Source organism: Monodelphis domestica, chromosome 7 (genome assembly GCF_027887165.1).
Source record: "Monodelphis domestica isolate mMonDom1 chromosome 7, mMonDom1.pri, whole genome shotgun sequence".
NCBI classification, from domain to species: domain Eukaryota; kingdom Metazoa; phylum Chordata; class Mammalia; order Didelphimorphia; family Didelphidae; genus Monodelphis; species Monodelphis domestica.
The window spans coordinates 142,944,842-142,967,536 of NC_077233.1; the positions used below are offsets into that span (position 1 = coordinate 142,944,842).

The following is a 22,695-nucleotide window of genomic DNA, read 5'->3' on the forward strand; positions in this document are numbered from 1 at the left end:
CAAATTTCAATGCCTTAAAGATCTATCTTTGGCCTTGTGATGTTTAATGTCATTTTCCATGACTGGATTAAAGGCAAAGGTGGAATTTTTATTAGCTTTTCAGATGACATGAAACTGGGAGGGACAGCTAACATACTAGAGGATAGAATCAGTATCCAAAAATATTTTAACAAGCTAGAGCTCTGGGTTGGATTAAGTAAGAGGTAATTTAGTGGGGATAAATGTAAAATCATACACTTGGGTTCAAATAATCAATTTCCTAAGTCTAGGTAGGAAAAACATAGTGAGACAGGAGTTTATCTGAAAAAGTCATGGGGGTTCTATTGAATTATAAGCTCAATATGAATGATAATGTGATATAAAAGCCAAAAATTGTTTCCAGAAGAGAGTAAGAGATGGTCCTTTTGTTCTCTGCCCTAGTCAGACCCATCAGGAATAAGTACTATGTTTGGTTTGGTTTGGGTGCCAAAGTTTCAGAAGGACATTGATAAGCCCACAAGCATTTAAAGGAGAGCAACTAAGATAGGAATAGCCCTTGCAGCTCTGTCATGAGAAGATAAATGGAAGGATTTGGGGAAATTTAACCTGGAGAATACTGTGTATTGGTTCCAAGGCAGAAGAGTAGTAAGGGCTAGGCAATGGGGGTTAAGTGACTTGCCCAGAGTCACACAGCTAGGAAGTGTCTGAGGTCAGATTTAAACCTAGGACCTCCCGTCTCTAGGCCTGGCTCTCATTCCACTGAGCTACCCAGCTAACCAGCTGCCCCTCACTAAGTATTTTAAAGGAAAGAAAGATGAGCCTGGTTCCCTTTGGCCTTGAAAAATGGGTGGAAGTCAAAAAGTGGCCAATTTAAACCTGATGTCAAGGGAAAAAAAAACAACTAGGATTGTCCAAAAGTAGAAAGCCTCAAGAGGTGGTCCGTTCCTCTTAATTAGAGGACTTCCAAAAGAGTTTGGATGACTGCCATTCTGGTCTCTAGTACTTGGATGTTTCTTTTTGATATGGACCTGTTGAGATAACTCCTAAAGTCTCTCCAAACTCAACAAGTCACTGTGATTCTGTGATCTGTATTCTTCTAATTCACGACTTCTGTGACTCTGAGCATGTCACTTACTCAAGCCTCCTTTGTTTCTTCTGCCACTGAGGAGGGGTGGAGTGGATGGCCTCCAAAGTTCTCTTACTCTACAGCCCTTGATCCCAAAAGCATGTTTCTAAGGTATGTTACCTCCAAAGAGAGTATTAGTTTCTACCAAATTTCCCAATTCATGAATCCCTGCTCCAAACCTAGGGCACCACACTCATTCCTCCCCACATGGGGTCCTCCTCAAATCCTAAGAACAGATATGATTCAGAAAGTTGTTTCTATTCTTTTCAGTGTCTTCCATTGAAGAGCACTCAAAATAAATGTCCTGTAATGTCCTGCTGATTTTAGGAGGCCACAGGATTTTTACTTCTGCAGTGCCTTATGATTTACCACAGTTCTATAGTACCTTGTGGTTTACCACATGTTTTATTCGCAGCACCCTGTGAGGCAAGTCGTGGCAAATATTATAACCATTCTGTTCATTTCACAGAAGTGGAGAGACTTGCTTGCCGGTCAGACGGTAGTAGTATCAGAGGTAGGATTCAAATACAAGTCTTTTGACTGTCAGACCAACTTCTTCCTCAGTGATACTATGCTGTTGGGTAAACATTGGGGAAAACAGAATCAAGAAAGCAGGTAGAGATGTTTGCCTCAACACAAAGCCATGATCTCAGGCCCTGGGACTAGCTTCTGAGAGCTTCCTTGGCTGCAAATTAGCCAAACTTTATCTGGAAACAGATTCAAAAGAATCATAAGATCATAGATTTAGAGATGGAAGAAGTTCTAGAAATCATCTAGTCCAACCCCTTTATTTTAGAAATGAAGAAACTGAGATCTGGAGAAGTTCATTTTTTTTCTCCTAAGGTCATAAGGTGACAGATTCCATATTTAAATTTGAGTTATGACTCAAAATGTAATGATTTTTCTAATGAGCCATGTTTAACTTACCACCTTGATAAATTCACACTTGTGCTTGTCATTCCTTAGATTTAATGTGAGATCTGGGTTCTATTACTTGTTGTTGTTGAGTAATTTCAGTCACATCCACATTTGGGGTTTTCTTGGCAAGGATGCTAGAATAGTTAACAATTTCCTCCCTAGCTCATTTTACAGGTGAGAAAACTAAGGCAAATGGGGTTAAATGACTTGCTCAGGGTCACACAGCTAGTGCAGCTAGTGTCTGAGGCCAGGTATTCCTGACTCCAGGACCAATCTCCATTACTAATCTCTGGATAAATCATAACTTTTCTGAGTTTTTCAGTGAAATGGATAGACAAAATGATGCCTAGGGTCCTTTATGGTTATTTGACTACCCGACTTCATAAGGCTTTGGTGAGACAAATAGGTCGATAAAGAGGCATCCATTGACAAAGGGAACACCCTGGAGTAGAAGCTCCTGATATTGATACAGCCCAGTATCTTCTCTGAAACTTATGATCTTTAAGAATAGGAAACAGGGTCAGACTGGCATGTATGTATGCAGCACAAGGCCTGGGCAACCTTGGCTGAACCCTAGCCTGTACCCAGGTAGTGCAGTCTTTAGGCAGCCTCCAACCTCATCAGAACCAGATTTGTAGGCAAACATGAAGGAACTGCTGCAGAAGGAAAAGAGCAGATCCAGGAGGATACTATTAAAAATAACAAAAACACTGTGAAGACAAGCAATTCAGAGATCTAAGAAATCTAATCTGTGCAATGACCAGTCATGATTCTAGAAGAATCCCACCTTCTATCCAAACGGTGCTGGTCTCAAGGAAAACAATGAAGTGCATCTTTTTAGAAATGGTCAGTGTGAGAATTTATTGTGCTTACCTATGCCTGTTCATTATAAAGATTTTGTATTTCATTGTTTGTTTTCCATTTTCTGTTTAACTTTATGTGTAGAAATGCTCACTTTAGTTTATCAAGTTCAGAATAAAAATAATCTGAATTAGGCCAACCAACATAGGGCATCTCTGTGGTCTTGATTCTTTGTCTAGGTCCTGGCTGTGTACACACTATTCCCGCTGCCTCCCCGACTTGTTTCTGCTCAGTCTCTACAAGTTTCCGAAAGGCTTCTTGTGAAGTCCTTGATTGGATGGGAGAGTTCATACCAATTTCTCTGTTTCTTCTGGTACATTTTAAAGAATTTTACTACAAGTGAAATAGGTTCTTCTGGGACTGACCATCCCACCATTTTAGCCAGAAGTCCCCTTGTTGATTACAGATTGATTATGTGACCACAAGCAAGTAACTTAATCTCAGTGACCCAGTCAACTCTCTAAAACTGTAATTTGCCAATCTGCATCAATGAGAAAACTTCCTCACAGGGATTTCCCTGTACTGATAAAATCATAGGTTTTGGCCAAAATAAAATGCTACACGAGGTCTGAGGGAAAAGCTATATGCTGAATGAGAAGGCCAAGAAATGCTTCCTGGAGGAATTAGCATTTAGGTGGGCTTTTGAGGAACTGGTGGAAAAAACAAAGTACAGTTTATTGAGGGATTCTTACATATTTTGCTTATATAGAAACTGGGAAGAGGACACATTGTTTGGGATTTTTTTACTTGGTAGGAATTTATTAATAAACTCATGGAAAGGAATCAAAAGTAATCAATCCTCCTCCCACCCTCTCTACATTCTTTTTCAGATGATTTCCTCTCTCTCTATGGAAGAGGACATATTCTGATTTTAATCTTTAAACCACCTCCAACCTCATCAGAACCAAGGACCTTGTAGTCTCTTCTTATAAAGCTACATAGTGTCTTTGATTATCAAATACTCCATCTCATACTTCAAAATTCATCTCAATAATTGAGATTAACCAAGTCATTGTCTTAAAGGTGTTTTCCTTACCTAAACTGACTAACTGCAACCACCAAGAATTCCCAAAGAAAATCTGGGAAACCCATTATCTATATTGACCTCATTAGCCTCTAGTACCTTATGCAAATTTTCCAGGCTACAGCTTGAACAATATTGTATTATCTGTGTAACAGTTCTATCTTCTAGGTAAATATGCAAGCAGTGGTTGGGTGTGAGTTATTTTAGTGACTTTAGAACTGTAATTCAAGACCAAAGCTTTGTCATGGAGGAACCTCCAGTGTTAATTTAGCTCTAAGTGCCAAGTTTACTCTTTTTCTATTCATAATTCCTCATTTTTTTCCTCTTATCTTATTGCTCTATCATTATGTCCAAAAAATATTGTGACTATGGACAGCTTTGCTTTATCCCTGATCTTATTGAAAAAGCCTTTAGTTTATCAGTATTACATACTTTCTAGCTCCTGGCTTTAGAATGATAGTATTTCCATATTAAAGAGTTCCATGTTTTCCTCTGATTTTGTGTCCTTTTTTTTTAGCTGAAATAAATGTGATATCAAAACCTTTTTCTCCAACCATTGATATAACATGGTTTTAATCATTTTGGTTATTAATATGGCCTATTATGGCTTTCCTGATATTGAACCAAACTTGCATTCCTGTGGTAAATCCTATCTATTCATAATATATATTTAGAAACTAAACAAGCTAATGAGGAATCTCTAGCAGCTAGAGTGCTTAGAAAGAAACCAAGGATTCTGAGAAGTAGAAGTGTATTCCAAGCATGGGGAACAGCCAATTCAAGGGCATAGAGATAGGAAATGGTGTCCATTGTGAAGAATAATAAGAAAAACCAAGTTTAACTCAAATGTGGTGAATGGAATTAACTTATATAATGAAACTGGAAAGGTAGGTTAGTGCCAGGATATAACAGTATTCAAAATTTATTGAATAGGGGAATAACATAGCTAAACCTGGGCTTTAGCATAATCGCTTTGGTAGCTATTTGGAGGAGTTGAAGGGAGAGGAGATTGAGGCCGGGAGACTAAGGGAGAAACCACTTCTGCCTTTGGGGAAATTGTGGATGGTTTCATGGAGGCTGTAGCATCTGAACTAAACCTTGAAGGGTTCCTTCTAATCCCTTCTATTTTTGTAGTGTCTTTTACATGGCCTAGTAAAGTCTTCTCTGTAATGCTATGGGATGGTTCAGCACTAACCCATGGACTTCCCTATGAAGTTGGGGCAGGTGAATCCCAGGTTAGCCTTCACACCTGCTGTTGCTGCTGCTGCAGAGGAGAGATTATTGTACCGCCCGGCTGTGCAGGGCTGTTTACAGAAGCAGGTCATCTCCACATATTCTGGCTTTCAATGAGTTACTGATGGAACTTCAAAGACATTCCCAGAGGGTAGGAATGGACCTCATCTCTAAGCCTCTCATCAAATGTAAGGAAATTAAATAGTCACAGCTCTTCATCTCAGATACCCGTGAAAGGAAGAAGAGAGACAGTAGGGGCATGGGCAATATTTTTATGGCCCATCAAACCTCCATGCTTCTTAGACCAGCCTGAACTGGGATCTCCCTTGACCACAGAGCCATAGACTCCTTTCTCACATTTGCCTCTTTAATGAACTGTTGCTTTCTAGTGATCTGGAGTCTTTGAATTACAATTGAGTAGGAAATCTAGAGATTCAGAGAAAGAAAGAGAGAAAGAGAAGAAGAAAGAAAGTCCATGTTTTGGCTTATACCCCTCCCCTGTCACCCTGTCAACCATTAATTCTGACAGAAAACACGGTTCCTGTTTTTTCCCTCCAAAAAACTCTCAGCTGTTAGCAGGAGACAGCTGCGCCCTCTGGAACTAATTACAGCTGTCTGAGAGATTTAGGCTCCAATCGTAACAACTCGAATATTGCTGCTAATTTTTAACACGTACAGTTGGAAGACGTCATAATAGTCTGATATATGAGAGAATCACAAAAGTTCAGTGGCACAGCTGCTACTGGGCATCTGGCAGCATGAATTGGGGGATATTGATTGAAGAAATGGTGCTTATTATTCTTAGAGCTTTCTTTCCCGGTGACCACATGATTTCATGGAGCTGACGGGGCAGGAATGATGGAGTGTGTGTGCCCCAACACCCAGGGAACAGCTTGCCTTATGCAGATGGTATTTTTCTGCCCCTGGCGCTCATGTTCAAGTCCCAACCCCTTTCCTCAGCCTTTAGGCTGCCCCTGTACTCCCAAATCAGCAGCCAGAGTTGAAATAACACTGGGGGTTCCCCTGTGGCATGCTTTTGGTTTTGAATTCCAGGGCTAGAGTTACCAAAATAACCCACAATTGGCCACTACTTGCACACCCACCCTGCATTGCATTAGATAATACTATTATCCAGATAACCCAGCCTTGCCCAGGGTGTAGCCAGGAAATCTTACATCTTCTCCTAAAGTGGGAGGGAATGAACCACCAGGGCCATGAGGCCTGTTGTTTGAAGCCACCTTTCATCTTTGCGGCAGCACTTTGCTAAATTACTCAAAATTATTTATCATTTGTATTTCCTAGTGATCTTCCCCCGGGAGACGCATGGCTATCATTCAGTCTGCTCCCTCCCTGCTCTCAGAATCCTTGGCTTCAAGAAGAAGCCATATGGAAAGGGTCAACAAGGAGGCAGAGCCCATGTGTAAAGGTTTCTAGAGTCATCTGGGTAAGCACAGAATCCGGTCATTTGGAGCAGGTGAGGAGTCTGCTCCTCTGGTGAACCTGGCTGAGTTGGAACCACATGAGATTCATTAAGTCTCCCCAGCCCCCAGCACCATTGGGCAGCTGGGACCTCTACCAGCTAATGGCCTTCTCCCATGAGCAGTACGGCGCTGTGGGCCCACCTAAAGGTCTACACCTTCGCTTAGTCTTAAACATTTATGGAGCATTTACTGGGCGTTTAGCTCTGTATTGGGCCAGTGGACACGATGCAGACTAAAAAGAAGAGGAAGTTTCTGCCTTCAGGGAGTGAACACCAAGAACTCTGCTCGGCTCTAGAGGGGAAAGGCCAGAAAAGGCTTCCTGGAAGTGGGCTTTAAAGGAGAGGTAACATCTCTACCAGTGGAATAGTTTACAAAAGTCTCCCTTTACCGCCTGGTCTGAGCAAACACAGGGAAGTCTGTTGATTCTTCTGAATTCTGTGCATCAGATAATATCAGGATTATCATTTGTGGAAGCAAAACTCAAACTACCAACAGCCACCCCTCGGGGCATTCCCAAGGGCAGCCTGTGCATAGTAGGGCTGCCCTGGAGAATGATCAGTCCGAAGGAAGCAGCTGGGAGGAACACGTAGCGCCAGCCTCTGGGCGAGGTGCATAGATACAGACAAGCACGCCAGCACACAGAGCATGTATTATACAGTGTGTGCTCTGCAGAGAACTAGATCAGAGAAGTAGAAGCAAAGTGATCCATGAAACCCGAAGGAGGAGCAGGTCAGGGAGGGACACTCCCAGAGAAGGAGGCCTGAAGATGGGCTTTACAAGGCAGGAAGGAGGAAGGCGTGGCAGCCAAAGGCATAGCAAGGACAGCGAGGGGACTCGGGATGGAGCACCGAGCTTAGGAAGACCTGTGTGACTGAGCAAATCACCTAATCTCCCCGTTTGCCTCCATTCCCTCATCTGTAAAATGGGGATAATATCACTAGCTCACAGGTTACTGTGAGGATCAAACAAAATAGCATCCTAATAACGTTATCACGGACAACATTATTATAGAATTAGAAAATCACAATTAATGATGATAGATGGCACCCAGTTGCAAGGTATAGATTTCCCATAGGGATAGACCATAAGAAATCATTAAGTGGGCAGCTAGATGGCTTCATCAGTGGATGGAGAGCCAGGCCCAGAGAGGGGAGGTCCTGGGTTCAAATTTGGCCTCAGATACTTCCCAGCTGTGTGACCCTGGACAAGTCACTTGACCCCCATTGCCTAGCCCTTACCACTCTTCTGCTTTGGAATCAATATTGATTCTTAAGATGGAAGGTGAGGGTTTAAAAAAAGAGAAAGAAGCCATTAAAGGACTTTGAACAAAGCAGCAACATAAGCATCAATATGCAGGGAGTCTATGACTCTGCCCAGGTGGGAACATCAAAGCTTCAGGCAGATGGGCCACCAGAGCCCAATTTGCCCCCCGTCCCCCATTCCTACCTAGTAAGAGGTAGAGTTCAGAATTCTCCAAGCTCTGAGCTGGCATTTCCCATTGGCCAGCCCCGGAGCCCCTGGTGGAGCTGGAGGGAGAGAAGGGACATTTGCTTGAGGCCAGGGGGGCAGAGTAGAGGGCTTAGGCCTCCTCCGGCCTCCTGTGACCTCCTTTCTTTTCCTACGGGGCTCCAGAGGGCAGCTCATGCACTTCAACCGTGGAGACTGCTCTGTGGGCCAGAAACCAGAGAGACAAAACAAAAACAAGGCTCGGCCTTCAGTGACGTTACATCGGAGGGGAGAAGGGGGATAGAGGATCTCTCCTGGGCCTCCTTTTGTTTTCAGTCTTCTGTAGGGAAACACATAGGCAGAGGCAGGGTATGGGAGCAGGTCTCTGGGTACATGAAGCATTGCAATGAGAGTCATCCCATTTTAGAGGGAACTCTAGACTCTGTGTGTCTCTGAACCATTTCTTTGAGAGGAAACATAGGGTAGTAGAAAGAGAACTGAACTCAAAAGCAGGTGAGACCTGGGTTCAAATCCCTCCCCGATACCATCTGTAAAACTGTGGGCAAATCATGTAATGTCTCACTTTGCCTCAGTTTCCTCATTTATACAACTGGGTTACATCCACCTCACAGCCCTGATTCTAGAAGCATGTATGTCAAGCAGCGCAGCGTCCACCTTTATCACTGTTCTTACCTGTAGTTTCTGGAACTACAGACAAGAAGTAAACACGAAGACAGGCTTTCTGGGCTACCAGGGGCTTAGGGATGAGGGGGAAAGGGGACACTGAGGCTGAGCGTTGCACTGGGGGGTCCTGTACTGAGTCTAGGGTGGAAGCAGCCCTTGGAGATAAGGGAAGAGCAGCAGAATGGCACGGTCACTTCAAGCCCTGCCTCTAGATCTCGACGAGCCGTGACATGTACCACTTCTACATAGAGAGGAAGGGGGGCAACAGATCCCCAAAAGTAGTATTAGTAGGGAGAGAAGGGGCGTTCCTCTGAGCTCCCCTCAAGGCAAGGGGCTCCAGAACGGGGGCGCAGAGGTCAGGCGCATCTATAAATTAAACGCTGCTCTAACAACACTGGACTTTTGCTGTACCTTAGTTTTCCCCAGGGTTGGAGAGGACGTTGTATACACATAATAATCGAGTCTCTCCCCAAAATAAGGAGCCCCGGTTGCCAAAGGTGGCTGCAGCAAAGCTAAAGATGCCCCAGGAGGCTGCAGAGAAGCCCTCCACAGGGATCCGCAGCCACCGTCTTCTCCCCCACCTTGCCAGGGCTCCCCTGGCCTCCTCGCTTAGAAAACAGAAAGACTTGCTTTACTCATTCTCAGGCCCAGATCAAAACTCTCTCTTGCAGGAGGGAGCCCTGATCAACTTATCTGTTTCCCAGTTAGAGGGTGTTGAAAAAAATGATCGTGTTTAAACAGTTTCAGGTGCAATTTTGAGTTACCAAACTTATGGGGAGGAAAAAATGTTAATATTGTGAAAGCTGAGATGTGAGTCAGTTAATCTTCCATGAGAATTGGTGATGAATTGTTATTATTGGGGGGAATATTTTAAAACAGATGAAATATTTAAAGTTTATAACATTGGTCCAGAACATGTGTCCTCCTGCCATTTCTTTTCATATGTATGTTTTAGTTGGCAGCCAGAAAACAATTGCATAGTCAGATGGAATGTGCCCTTGACGGCATTATCTGTTTGGACTCAGTATTTGTTTCATCTTTGGCCTACAAGTCTTCTCCAGGCATGGACCAATTCTCCCAGGACAGTTCTCCCAATGAGGTCAGAGGGCCCTATTTTTTAAGGAAAAGGAAATGATGTTTAGAGCAGCGTGGTGTAGTGGGAACATCCCTGGGCTTGGACTCAAAGTGAAGGGAGGCCACACACCAGGAGTTCCCTACACAGTATCACAAATGCCTCTGACTTTTCTGTTTTCTTGGGATTTGCTTCATCTCAGAAATAATAGTAATTGTTATAACAATAAAAAAAAGCTAACATTATAGCTAATGGCGTGCTAAGTGCTTCACAAATGTCTCATTTGATCCCCACAATTCTGGGAGATAACTGCTATTAATATCCCCATTTTAGAGATAAGGAAACTGAGGCAAGCAGAGGTTAAGTGACTTGCACAGGGTCACCCAGTTAGTAAGGGCCTAATGCCAGATTTGACTTCAGGTCTTCCTGATTCCAGACCCAGCATTCTATCTACTGCAATACCCTAAGCTGCCCCCAAGCTGAGCTCCTGTTAGGTTCCCAGTGAAGCTTTTGCATTTAGTTTTATTCAGACCTGTGATTCTATCTGTTTGGGGGAGCTCCCAGTGTGGAAACTCCCTTTCAAGATTCAAGTTAACAACTCATCCAGCTGAGGTTCTTGGTGTCTAAGGGTAGCCTGGGGACATTGAAAAGCTAAGTGACTTTCCCTGGGGTCACAGAGAATTTAGATTTACTGACCTACATGTCTTTTTTTTGATACAGTAGTTTTCCTAAAGAGGTATACGTATGACTCTAATTTCTATTTAATGAAATGAAATAAAGTTTTAAAAAAATTCACTATTGCCCTAGATTTAAATTATAGCTTTTCAGAGCTGGAAGGAACCTAGAAATCATTAAAGCCACTTTTCTCTCAATATACAGATGAGGAAATTGCAGCCCAGAGACGGACAGTGGCTTGCTTAAATAAAGCTTGTGTTATGTCGCAAAAACTCGCTAAATATTGAAGATGTTTTTAATTCTAGGAGCGAACAAGCCCAGAGTTTCACTATGAATCCCTTTGTTTCGGACTTCTTCTTACTCTTCCGCCCGCTGTGGCTTTCAGTTGAAAACCTGCCGTCATCGATTTCAGTTTGACTGGGTGTGGAGAGGGTGATACCCGCCGACTCAGCATTGGCACATTGAGGCCACTCGATATTTGATGAACATAACATCCTCTCCCCCAGAGGTCCTAGGCCCAGCCCCCTGGCCCAAATAGCGGGGCTCCCCTTCACTCTAGAGGCCACAGTGCCGGCCCTCCCTTCCCTCTCCCTTCCGCTTGCTGACCTCATGCCTTGCTTCCACTGCCCTCCTCCCTGAAGGTCCTCTGGAGGTGATGGGCATCTAGCCTTTCCCCACTGGTCCCAGAGACCCAGAAGTCCTTCTGTCTATGTTGTTTTTCAGCCATACCTGATTCTTCATGACCCCATGGACCATAGCATGGCAATATGGTCTGGGGGGGGGGGTTCTTGGCAAATGACAATGGAGTGCTTTGCCATTTCCTTGTCCATTAAAGACCCAACTTTCCAGGAAAATGGACTTTTTGTTTTTCTATCATCATTCCCTAGCACAGGTCCTGATACATAGAGGTACCTGAATAGATGCTTATTGGATGGAATCTTTCTATGCATGCCAGGGAAAATAATGCCTTTGGTTAGAATTTCCGGTTAGAAATCCGAGTTTCTTTGCTTGGGTGGAAAATTCAGGAGGGAAAATGTCTCCCATAGATAAAATTTTAAATTCTACTATCTTTTCATCCAGTTGTTTTGTTATCTCTACTCAGCTGAACTCATGTTCATTCTCTCCCCCCCCACCCCCCCAATCTCTCTCTCTCCTTCTCCCTCTCTGTGTATCATCTGTGCTCTAGAAAGGGTCCCACAGCTTTGGGTGGGGCCAAATTATCCATCAGTCTTGCTGAGGTTAAAGGTTATCTTTCAAAATTCACAAGGGTGGAGTTCCTAGGGGAGAGGGGTGGGGTATGAGGAGGCCCAGACCCCATTCAGAAGTTATTAGATTCATGTGTACGAACCCAAAAGAAACCCCATTTCCATGCAGTGTTCACACCCAGTCCCCCACTGGGATTTTGAGAGACAGGAATGGAAAGAGTGGAGTAATAACCATGATGTTGATCAATCATTTTTCTTTAGCAGTCAAAGCCACCTCCTCAGCCTGGCTTTCAAGGCTTTCCACATTCAAGCATCTTCTCCCTAGAATCTTATCTCATATTATTCCCCGGACAATTTGAGCAAACCTTGCCCTTTCTGCCTCTTTCCTATACTGAGGCCTTCCTTCTCCCTCATCACCCAAGGAAACCCCATCTGTCTGTCCTTTAAAGACTTCTTCAAGTGAAACCTTCCTCCTCACACTGCCCTTATTTTATGCTTCTTTTAACAAATATGTTTTCCATTATTGTGATTTGCTCTTCTGTCTTTTTCCTCTTTTCAAGTATCATGTTTTGTCTAATTCACTTACTTTCTCCACTGCCCGACTCCATGTTCTCCAGATAATTGACCATTGATAACAATGATATGATAATAAAAGCACATTTCAAGAGGCAACAAATCCTACAAAGCCCCTTTTACATTTGATTCTTTCAACTACGTGAGGTCACTAATGCGTGTACTATTAGTCTGACCGAGACTATTTGGCCAGGGTTACACAGGTAGGAAGTGAGAGTCAAGTCAAAGGCCTGACTTCCCATTGCACAGATTTGTAGGTTTAGAGCTGGAGTCATCCACTCCAAACCCCTCACTTTCCAAAGAAGACAGACTGGCCCATAGGTGTAAAATAACTTGTCTGAGGTCAGACAGGCAGTAAGTGGCAAAGACAGGATTAATACTCAGATCCTCTGATTCCAAATCAAAGGCTCCTCCACTAACCCATCACAGATCCTGCTTAAAGGATCTTCTATCCCCATATTTCTACCTCTCTCTCTCTCTTCCTACAACTGCATTTCAAAGAAAGCAGATGTGTTGAGTCCCAGGTCCACCCAGGCACTTAGCTCCCATTTGACAAGAACAACATACCGTCCCTCCACATTTCCCCACCAGAATCTTCTGGGTGTTAGGAGAGGGTGTCAATTAGACTGAGGAGTTAGGGGGAAATGGGAACAATTTACTTAACTGTCTACCCCCCCCACCACCACCTCCATCCTACTACACTTAGGCTGAAGATAAAGAAAAGAGCCCAAGCCTAGATTTAATTGTGGTTTAAGCATATTCAGAATCCTAATTTTAAATCTGAATTTAGATACTTTCTCCATAAAAATACATTTTTGTCTGGTTATTTTAAAGCTTCCAGAATTTAGCTTTATACAACATAACTTTGTGATGATAAATATTTAGGCAGAAAAAAGTTAGAAAAAGGGAAATCACAGCAGTGAAACCACAGACAAGCATATTCAGAAGAAAATGAGACCAGTTTTCTTTCAAAGACTGATCAGATGACCATGGAGATGCCATTATGTGTTTCACTGTTTGTATTTTGTGGTCCGAAACCCAAGTAGATACCTGGGGGTTCATGAGACTCTTTTAGGTGGTCCATGAAATCTAAACTGTTTTCATGATAATACTAAGATGTTTTATCTTCTAATAGGCAATAATAATGATAACATTCACTTTACAGATATTTCATTTTATCCTCACAACAATCCTGGCTGGTAGGTGCTATTATTATTTCCATTTACAGATGAGGAAATTAAGGCAATGATTAAATGACTTAGCCAAGGTCACACAACTATTTCATGTCCGTGGCTGGATTTGAAGTCAGATCTTGACTCGGAGACGACTAGTTTAGCTGCTGCACAATCCACAGAAACCAAAATTCTTTGGGAAGAGGGGGCAGAGTCTTTAATAAGTTTTAAAAGTATCAAAAGGGTTCCTAACCCCCAAAAGTTTGAGAACTGCTCATCTAGTCCCATGATCTCATTTTACATAGATAGGAACAGACTATCTAAGATTACACATTTGGACCAGGGCAGAATGTAGAGATGAGATGGGAAGAACCCATCTTCATACCACCCTGTGGAAGACCACAGATTGCAGTGGAAAAGGAGCTCAACTTAGAAGCAGAACTGTATGACTTTGGACAAGTCCTTTGAATGCCTTCCTCATTGGAGAAAAAGGAATATTCCTGCTTTCATGATGCAGCACACCAAGTGGTTGTGGAAAGAGGCCTTTGAAATGTGAAAATGCCACATAAATGTGAATTACTGTTAATGCTCTATCTAATGCGAGAAAGGAGCCGGGCTGCCTGAGCTTCTCAAATGCCAGGACCTCTGCAGCCTTCTCCACCACCCAGCTATCTCAGGAAAGAGCCTGTAGGCTGCCGAACTCACAGCAACTTGGGCTGTGTAGTACGCTTTAATGATTAACAGGAAACACTCTGGGAATAACACTTCACCCCCTCCCTTGACTTTTATCAGAACCCCTGAATATCATTAAAGCCCAGCTGCCAAAGGATCTCCTTTAGAATGATGGGATCCAGGTTTTCTGCACTAAGCCACTCCGATAGGTTGGCCATAGAGAGCAGAAGGGCTGGGAAATAGTGCTGTGTTTGGAGCAGTTAACGGGAGAGCTCCTCGGGAGAAGGAAGGTGAAGGTATAGCTGAGCAGAGCAAGGCCAAAGCATCACTCACACACGGACCCCCCCCCTCCCCCACTCTACAGCTTTATGCGACCCCGGGGGGAGGGGGGGGAGTCTTCCAGGGGCTGTGGGAGAGGGAGAAGAGGCCAACTAAAGAAAGGGGAGGAAAGAGAGGGGGCCAAGAGCCCAGGGCCTGAAGACGTGAAGGGCGGGCGGCATACAGGGTGTGCGTAAGAGCAGAAGGGTGCTAGAAAGGAGCCGAGGGAGAAAATGAAAGGCCTGGGTCCACCACAAGACATTATTTTTCCATATTCAGTCAGTCACCAAATCTTGTCCTTTCTATCTCTAGGGTGGCGGCGGCTCTCCTACACGTTTCCTTCCGCCCATTTACACCACCCAAGTTCGGAGCCTCCTCCCCTCCTGCCCCCTCTTTGGCTCCAGCCTCTACTCTTTTCCCCACTCCAGTCCCTCCCCCACAGAGCTGCCGGAGGGCTTGTTCTGAACTTTTACTATACCCTCCGGGATGAAATGAAAACTCCTGGGTTTGCGGCGGAAAGCTCTTCTTCACCGGCCCATCGCTAGATTCCACGTGCTCTCCTGGCTCTTCCCCACGTACCTTTGCACCAGCTCTTCCCTCTGCCTGCCGTGCCCCCCCCCCCTCCCCAGACACCTCCTGCAGCTGCAGGAGGCCTTTTCCTCTGCGCCTTTCTCAGGCATGTGCCTGTGGTCCCCCCCTTGGAAGCTGGGCTCTATTGGGCGCAGGCCCTTCTCAGAGCGCAGTGCCTCCCACGGGGTAAGAATCCCGAAGGGCCTGGGGGTCCAGGGATCCTGAAAGGAGGCCTCGCCAAGCAGAGTTTTAAAAGAGGGTGGGCCTGGCTGGGCCTGGGATTCCTCTCTCCTCAGCGGCTCGGCCTCTGAGAATTCGGGGCCTGCTTGAGGCGGAGCAGGGGGATGTTAGAGGGGGGAGCAAAACCGAGGGGGAGCCTCGGTATCATTTGAGCTCGTGAAAGCAGCCTGATGTCCGTCTCTGCCTGGACCGCATTGCCATCTCCCCCATGTTGTCTAAGGCTAGGTGCTCTCCACATCCTGGGGCAGAAGGACAGCCAGCAAGCGGGCCCTTCTGCCGGCCGGGGATCCTGGGGCCGGCGAAGCGGCTTCGGCTGGGATTGCGTGGAATGTCGAGTAGCCGAACAGAGCGATTGTAAATGGATTGTGCAGTAATTTAAGGGGCATTTTTATATTGCTCTTGACCTTATTAACTTAGGCAGCCAGTAACGCCTAGTGCTCCGAAGTATCCCAACCCGATGCAGAGCACGAGCTTGGATTTCTGGCGCTTGTCGGCGGTGCCATACATCAAGGAGGAAAAAGGAGGGCAGGGCTGGCTAATGGCGCGCAGTGCGTGCCTTGGAGGGTGTTTGATGTGACTGATGAATACTTCTTTCTACACTTTTGGAAATCTACATTTCTTTCAGCTCTCAGAGCAGGCCAGGCACAGATGCTCTCTGAGGAGGGCCACCAGGCTGCAGAATATCCAACAGCCACTTGTTTGCAGAGAGGAGCCTGGAGGGCCAGAGGTAGCCCCCAGGGTACAGAAAAAGGCACCTTATCAAGAGCATACAGGATGGGTTTTTTACAGCCACTTTTGGGGGGCAGCTAAGTGACTTGGTAGATAGGGAGCCAAGCCAAGAGACAGGACAAGAGACAGGAAGTCCTGGGTTCAAATATGACCTCAGACACTTCTTACTGGGCAAGTCACTTGACCCCCATTGCCTAACCCTTACCTTTCTTCTGCCTTGGAGCCAATACATAGTATTGACTCTAAGATGGACTGTAAGGGGAAAGAAAGAGAGAGGGGGAAGGAAGGAAGCAAGGAAGAAAGAATTCGTTTGGGCCACCCTGAGAAAAATGGCTTGACATGACTGGGAGACTACAGAGATACCAGATGTCCTTTTCAGTTTCTGTGAGAAGGCATGCTTGCCTCATTTTTACTGTTGACCGGCTGTATGATCTTAAGCAGGTCCTTCAGCTTCTCCTGACCTTCCTTTCTTCCTCTGTGAAATGAGGAAGATGATCTCTTCCAGCCCTCAAATTGAGTGATGTTCTAATTCTTTTGACCCATGAGGGGTGCCTTGGAGAAAGATGGCCTCACCTTAGCACAGAGTAGTGTCTGATTACCAAAGACTTCATTAACACCCTTCTTCTTGGGAACCACCTCTGCAGGGAGTCTGACAAGGAGGCAGGCACTGGGCTAGGAGGAAGGATTTCTTCTGAAGAAATGCCTATGGAATTCCTCTTACAAATTACCCTTTTAATATCTTTCTGAAGCAGGTAAAAAGGGAACTTTCTGTTTTGTCTTTCAGGTGGATCAGAGGAGAACACTACAAATACAAGTTCAGCCGCCTAGGGGGGAAGCATGCTGCGGAGGGAAAATGGTGGATCCGAAAGAGACTTGGCCCCTACTTCCCTGCAGTCAATCTCAAGGGGCTGAAGAATTTCTTTCAGTCGAGGGATTGGCCTCTCCCAGGACAAAAATAAAAAGATAACCCTCCAAGCCTTCACATTATATTTCAAGTTTTGCTTTCTAATAAAGCCCAGAAGCCACACTGCACTTGCCTCTTCATGTCGGAGAATTGTAGAACACAGTATCAGAGCCAGAAGGAACCCTAGAAACACCTAACTCAGCTGTCACATTTTACACATGAGGAAGCTCTAACCCGACTCCTGTCTGACAGCCCCAAATGCTTTTATCTGAACCAAACACATCTTAGTTACTCTATCCCAAAATAGGTTTTGAATATTGCTTCCAGCACTATTAGCTGCCACCACAACCTCCCTAGTCCATTGAATCCCAGTGTTGGAAGCAAATGCAGTCTTCCATGCTGACGGCCTCTATTCCTGGTCCTCCGGGTCTTCCTACACCTCAGTTTCTACAGAGATCCTCTTGGTCCACCCAGTTTTCCTCTACCATGCCTACATACAGATTTCTGTAAAACATTAGATTTGTGAGAGTGCCAGGGTTCCAGGAGGATGGGGGATTTTTTTATTTTGCTCATTAGAGAGTGGTCATTGTTGAGTGCTGGTTTGTTTGTTTTATTCAGAACCCACTGACCTTCTTCTGGAGCCCTGATGTCTGTTCCCAGGCCCTCCTTGGCCGGGTTGGTTTAGATTTCCTACCTTTAGCCTGTGTAGAGTCATCTCTGTAACCCAGCAGCGAATACTCCCACCTGACTTATCCTAGATGGAGATTCTGAGTTGGCTTCCAACAGATGGGGGCTTTACAGGAGCAAAGAAAAGGGCAAAATCTAACCCTATACATTCATTTTAGGGTTGTCTTTCCTAAAGGGTTCATGCTGGACAACCCCCATAGAAAGAATCCTGGAGCGGACATTGGAAAAACAGGACTCAAGACCCTGCCCCCAGCTTCCTCTGCTGACCTCTCCAAACTTGGCCTCAGTTTCCTAGTTTGTGAAATGAGAGGGGACTAGATCAGATGATCTAATTCCAACTCTTTTACTTAACTGAAAGCTTTTTTTTCCCTTACCAAACTTGTAATTCCATTGATTTTGGGAATTCCTTCTACCAATCCCTATAAGCCACTTGGGCCTGGGACACAGAGTTTAAATGGCTGAGCTGGGTCCCCCGGCACAGATCTGAACCTCAGAGTAGGAATTGGACCTGGAATCGGAAAGACCTGGATTCCAATCCCACTTCTGACATTTGCACAGGCACCCAAGAACAAATCACTTAACTCTCAGAAATTCAGCTTCCTCATATGCAAAATGGGGATAATAAGCAGTACCTGAGGACGGGCTATTTCACAGAGCCACTGTGAGACAGGCTAGAAATGAAATCATCTAATCGGGGCGTCCCAAAGGTCTGAATGACGTTTTCAGCTTTAGTCACTTCAAACTCCACTCAGACTTTTGAGCCACCCTGACCAAGGCGCATTACCAACCCCAAAGTGCTGTGCAAACGCTGACTGAGATGATTTTCACTAATTATTATTACTTCCCCCCAAATAGGTAAAATTGGTGTAAAAACTGCCTTCCGGGCTCCCCTTACAACCCTCTCTTCCTTGCATTACAGATGCAGCCAACCCCTCCCAGAGGTAAGGGAAGGGATTAACTTTGACAGAGTGAAGACAGCATTCGTTTTCTAGTTGAAATTTTCTGGGAAGTCCATTCCCACAGTTCCCCAAAGCCCTTCTCATTGACACTTTCCTCCTTGTATTTATGCCAACTTTTATGCCCCAGAGTCCCTCTCCAGATGGAGCCAGAAAGGGCTCCTTTCGAGGGCTCCCCATGGACATTCCTCACATGGCTGCTTCTTTCTCAGTGGCTGTGGAGACCAAGAGCTACAATGAAAGGCAATTACAGCCAGCTCCTAATTATCTGGGCTAATAGGGACAGGGGGATCCTGGGTAACTGAAATTCACTGAGAATTCTTAAACCTCACTTGAGCTCAGTTACCTCCTCCCCCACTCCACCACTTACCAGAGCTCGAATTCACAAAGAACAACAGGGCTGGCCTGGGTTGGGAATCCATATTTTTCTTTCTCTGGCCTAACCTCTGGGGTACAAGGCCAGGGGGTGAAGGGTTGGAGATCAGGCAAGAGGAAGAAATGAAGTAAGATGCTTCATAAGCTAAAGTGTCAGTCCTTGAATAATGGAGAGTTTCTTCTCTCTGGAAATAAACAAATGATACTCCCCCCCCCCCATCCAGTTTTTTTGTCAATTATATCCTACTTTTTTAATAGGCTACAAATCAACTGAATCGCAAGTTCTCTCCCCCTTCCCCTTCCTTTCCCCCCAATAAGAATGACAGGGAGGGGGACTGACTCAAAGCTAGAAAGCTTCTGTCTCTTGTCTATATTCTCCTGACAAGTAAAGGCATAGAATTTAGAGCTGGAAGGGGCTTTACAGACCGTCTAACCCACCCACTTTCATTTTCCTGATGAAGAAAGAAAAGTTAAATGATCCCCCCCTTTTGGTTCTCCAGAGGAGTCATTTAGGTTTATTGTCAGAATGCCATTCTTGCCAGAATTCTACTACTTTTCCTCTTGGGCCCAGAATGAGCCAGTTGTGAACGCTGCAAAAACAGCAAAAAGAACTCTGTTTGTGCTTTTCTGGGAGCAAGAGGAAAAGAAAGAAAGAAAGAAAGAAAAGAAAGAAAGAAAGAAAGAAAGAAAAGAAGAAGAAAGAAAGAAAGAAAGAAAGAAAGAAGAAAGAAAGAAAGAAGGAAAGAAAGAAAGAAAGAAAGAAAGAAAGAAAGAAAGAAAGAAAGAAAGAAAAGAAAGAAAGAAAGAAAGAAAGAAAGAAAGAAAGAAAGAAAAGAAAGAGAGAGAAAAGAAAGAGAGAGAGAGAGAAAGAAAGAAAGAAAGAGAGAGAGAGAAAGAAAGAAAGAAAGAGAGAGAGAGAGAAAGAGAGAGAAAGAGAGAGAAAGAAAGAAAGAAAGAAAGAAAGAAAGAGAAGAAAGAAAGAAAGAAAGAAAGAGAGAGAAAGAGAGAGAAAGAGAGAGAAAGAGAGAGAAAGAGAGAGAAAGAGAGAGAAAGAGAGAGAAAGAGAGAGAAAGAGAGAGAAAAAGAAAGAAAGAAAGAAAGAAAGAAAGAAAGAAAGAAAGAAAGAAAGAAAGAAAGAAAGAAAGAAAGAAAGAAAGACCAAGAAGCCCAGCAATGGTAATAAAACATGAGGATAACTGATGTGTGTAGAAAAGGAAGTTTAAGTATCAGCTAAGAGAGCATTTATCTGCCCTCGGTAGTCTAAAGTAGTGAAATAATAGACATGTAAGGGTGTGATAGAGGCTGGCAATTGTTGGTGATTTTGGAAAGATTGTGGAAGCCAGAAAAGGTGCCTCAGGGCTGGAGAAATATAGATAACACCCCCATATTCAAAATAAAGAGGAAAATAAGTTTTGTAAACTATTGACCAAGTAAAATTAGAAAATGTGCTTGGTAGCATTTAGGAAGGGTCATTAAGGGTCAGCCTGGCTTCAGATGATAACGCCTTGCACCCAGAAGATATTTCACAGTGTCTACTGAATCAAATTAAATATTCTTGATAGCAGGTAACAAATAATAACAATGCCAGCTGTGATCAATTAATCACTAAACATTAGGTTACCTACTATGTGCTGGGGTTACAAAAAGAGACAAAAGATAGCTCCTGTCCTCCAAGAACTTACCACCTACCTAGCAAATATTTTGTTAAATAGAAACCCTCTTTTTTAAGATCGTGACCTACCCTAGAGCCCATGGGCCCACACATAGTTCTTTGGGTCCCACTGGGACTGTTTCTGCTTCATCTTGTTCACAATTGGCTATGTTCAGTAATGCTAATGAGTCAGTAAGTAGCTATTTTGTTTGTCCATGTATTTAGATCCAAGGAGTGGTGGAGCATAGCTAGAAAATATAAAATGAGCAACCAGCTCTAAAATTCTGTGCTATTCTAGATACGAGAATGATAAAACAAGCTATGAAATTCCATATGGATAACCAAAATTTTACCTTCATCCCTAATTAAAAATGGTACTCCTTGATCGCCATGTTGTTAAATAGCTAGCTTATTTTGCTCAGAGAATAATATATAGAACTGCCTTTGTTAACTGGTGTGAACTAGAAATGGTGTACTCGGGTTAACTGAATTTTCTGACTTGCTGAGTTTGAAAACATCTTTCTGTTAATAGCTGTAAATATGGAACATGCTAAAAATGTTCTTTGGTGATTCTCTTTTAAGAGAAGTTCAGGGCTGCTAGCTGGCTCAGTGAATTGAGCACTAGGCTTAGAGATGAGAGGTCCTGAGTTCAAATTTGACCTCAGATACTTCCTAACTGGGTGACCCTTGGCAAGTCATTTAACCCCTACGCCTAATCTTTAGTACTTTTCTGTCTTGGAACCAACACACAATATTTATTCTAAGACAGAAGGTAAGGGTTAAAAAAAAGAGAGAGAAGTCCATATTATAGAGTTATTTGAAAAGCCTCACACCTAGTCCTTTCTAAAATTAGGCCATTTGCTGTAGGAAGAAATAATGAGAGAAGGTTTCATAAATGCCCATGATTATAATCCAAAATTAGGTTTTTAAACATCCTCTTTAACAGATTTTATGCTTAATTTCATACTGTTCTCATGGAAAAAGTCTAACGGAGTCTAGTTCAAAGAGGGATTTCCACTTGCAACAGTTCTTGTTTTCAAATAGTAATGTTCTGATGGTAAGAACATAACAGAATATTCAAAATGAGATTTTTAATGTCTCAAAAGAGCTTGCCCTAAATATCTACCCAAGAAAAACCAAATGGGAGCATGGAAGAAATTACCTTTCAAATGTATGGACAAGGGAATTTTTCATGACCAAACAATAGAGATATTTGCAGGAGGCAAAATGGACAATTTTAATTATATAATAAAGTATTTTAAAGTTTTTGCACCAAAAAAATGCAGCTAAAATTAGAAGAGAAGCAGGAAATTAGGGAAAATCTGTGTAACAAGTTTCTCTGATATAGGTCTCATTTCTAAAATATTTAGGGGATTGAGTTAAGTTTGTAAAAACAAGAGTTATTTCTCAATTGATAAATGGTAAAAGTAGATGAATAGGGAATTTCCAGAGGAAAAAAGTCCAAGCTATAAATATCCATATAAAAATGTTCTAAATCATTAATAACTAGAAAAATGAAAACCAAAGCATTCCTCAGCTACCAGCACATATATATCAGATCTACTAAGTTGACAAAAAACGGAAAATGACAAGTGCTAGAGGGACTATGGGGAAATGTACTTGAATGCACTATTGATAGAGCTGTAAACTAGTCAAATATTCCAAAAAGCAATTTGCAACTATATCCAAAGTTATTAAACTATGCATACCCTTTGAAGAAGTGGTACTGGTATTAAGTCTATACTTCAAAGAAATTCAATTCAATAAACATTTAAGGGCCTACTATGTGCCAGGCACTGTAGTAAGCATTGGATGTTTAAAAAAAAAGAAGAGGCAAAAGAGAGTCACTGCCCTCATGAGGCTTACAATCTAAGTGGGAGGGGGGGCATATGAAGAAATATATACAAAGCAAGCTATGTACAGGATAAATAGGAACCAATTATCAGAGGAAAGACACCAGAATTAATTAAGAGTTAGGAAAGGTTTGCAGAAGGAGATGGGATTTTTCATTGGGTCTGAATCCAGGGAGGTCAGTAGTTAGAATGGAGGAGGGAGAGCATTCCAGACATGAGGGACAGTCAGAGGAAATGCCTGGTATATTTAGGAGAGATTATGAAGGCGAAATAGCCTGGTTTGGGCAACAG

At 43.5% G+C, this 22,695-nt stretch overlaps 1 protein-coding gene across 3 annotated transcripts in view; it reads left to right on the forward strand.

Annotated features, from left to right (window-relative positions):
* The window catches only part of LMF1 (lipase maturation factor 1), a 915,352-nt gene extending 898,347 nt beyond the window's left edge, over positions 1 to 17,005 (forward strand). For all 3 annotated transcript variants that reach the window (XM_007499282.3, XM_001373637.4, XM_056805702.1), the window contains one exon: positions 16,763 to 17,005. In XM_007499282.3, coding sequence (XP_007499344.1) covers positions 16,763 to 16,945 — 183 coding nt within the window. In that variant the 3' untranslated portion in view covers positions 16,946 to 17,005. The remainder of the gene's footprint in view (positions 1 to 16,762) is intronic.
* Positions 17,006 to 22,695: the final 5,690 nt, after the last annotated feature.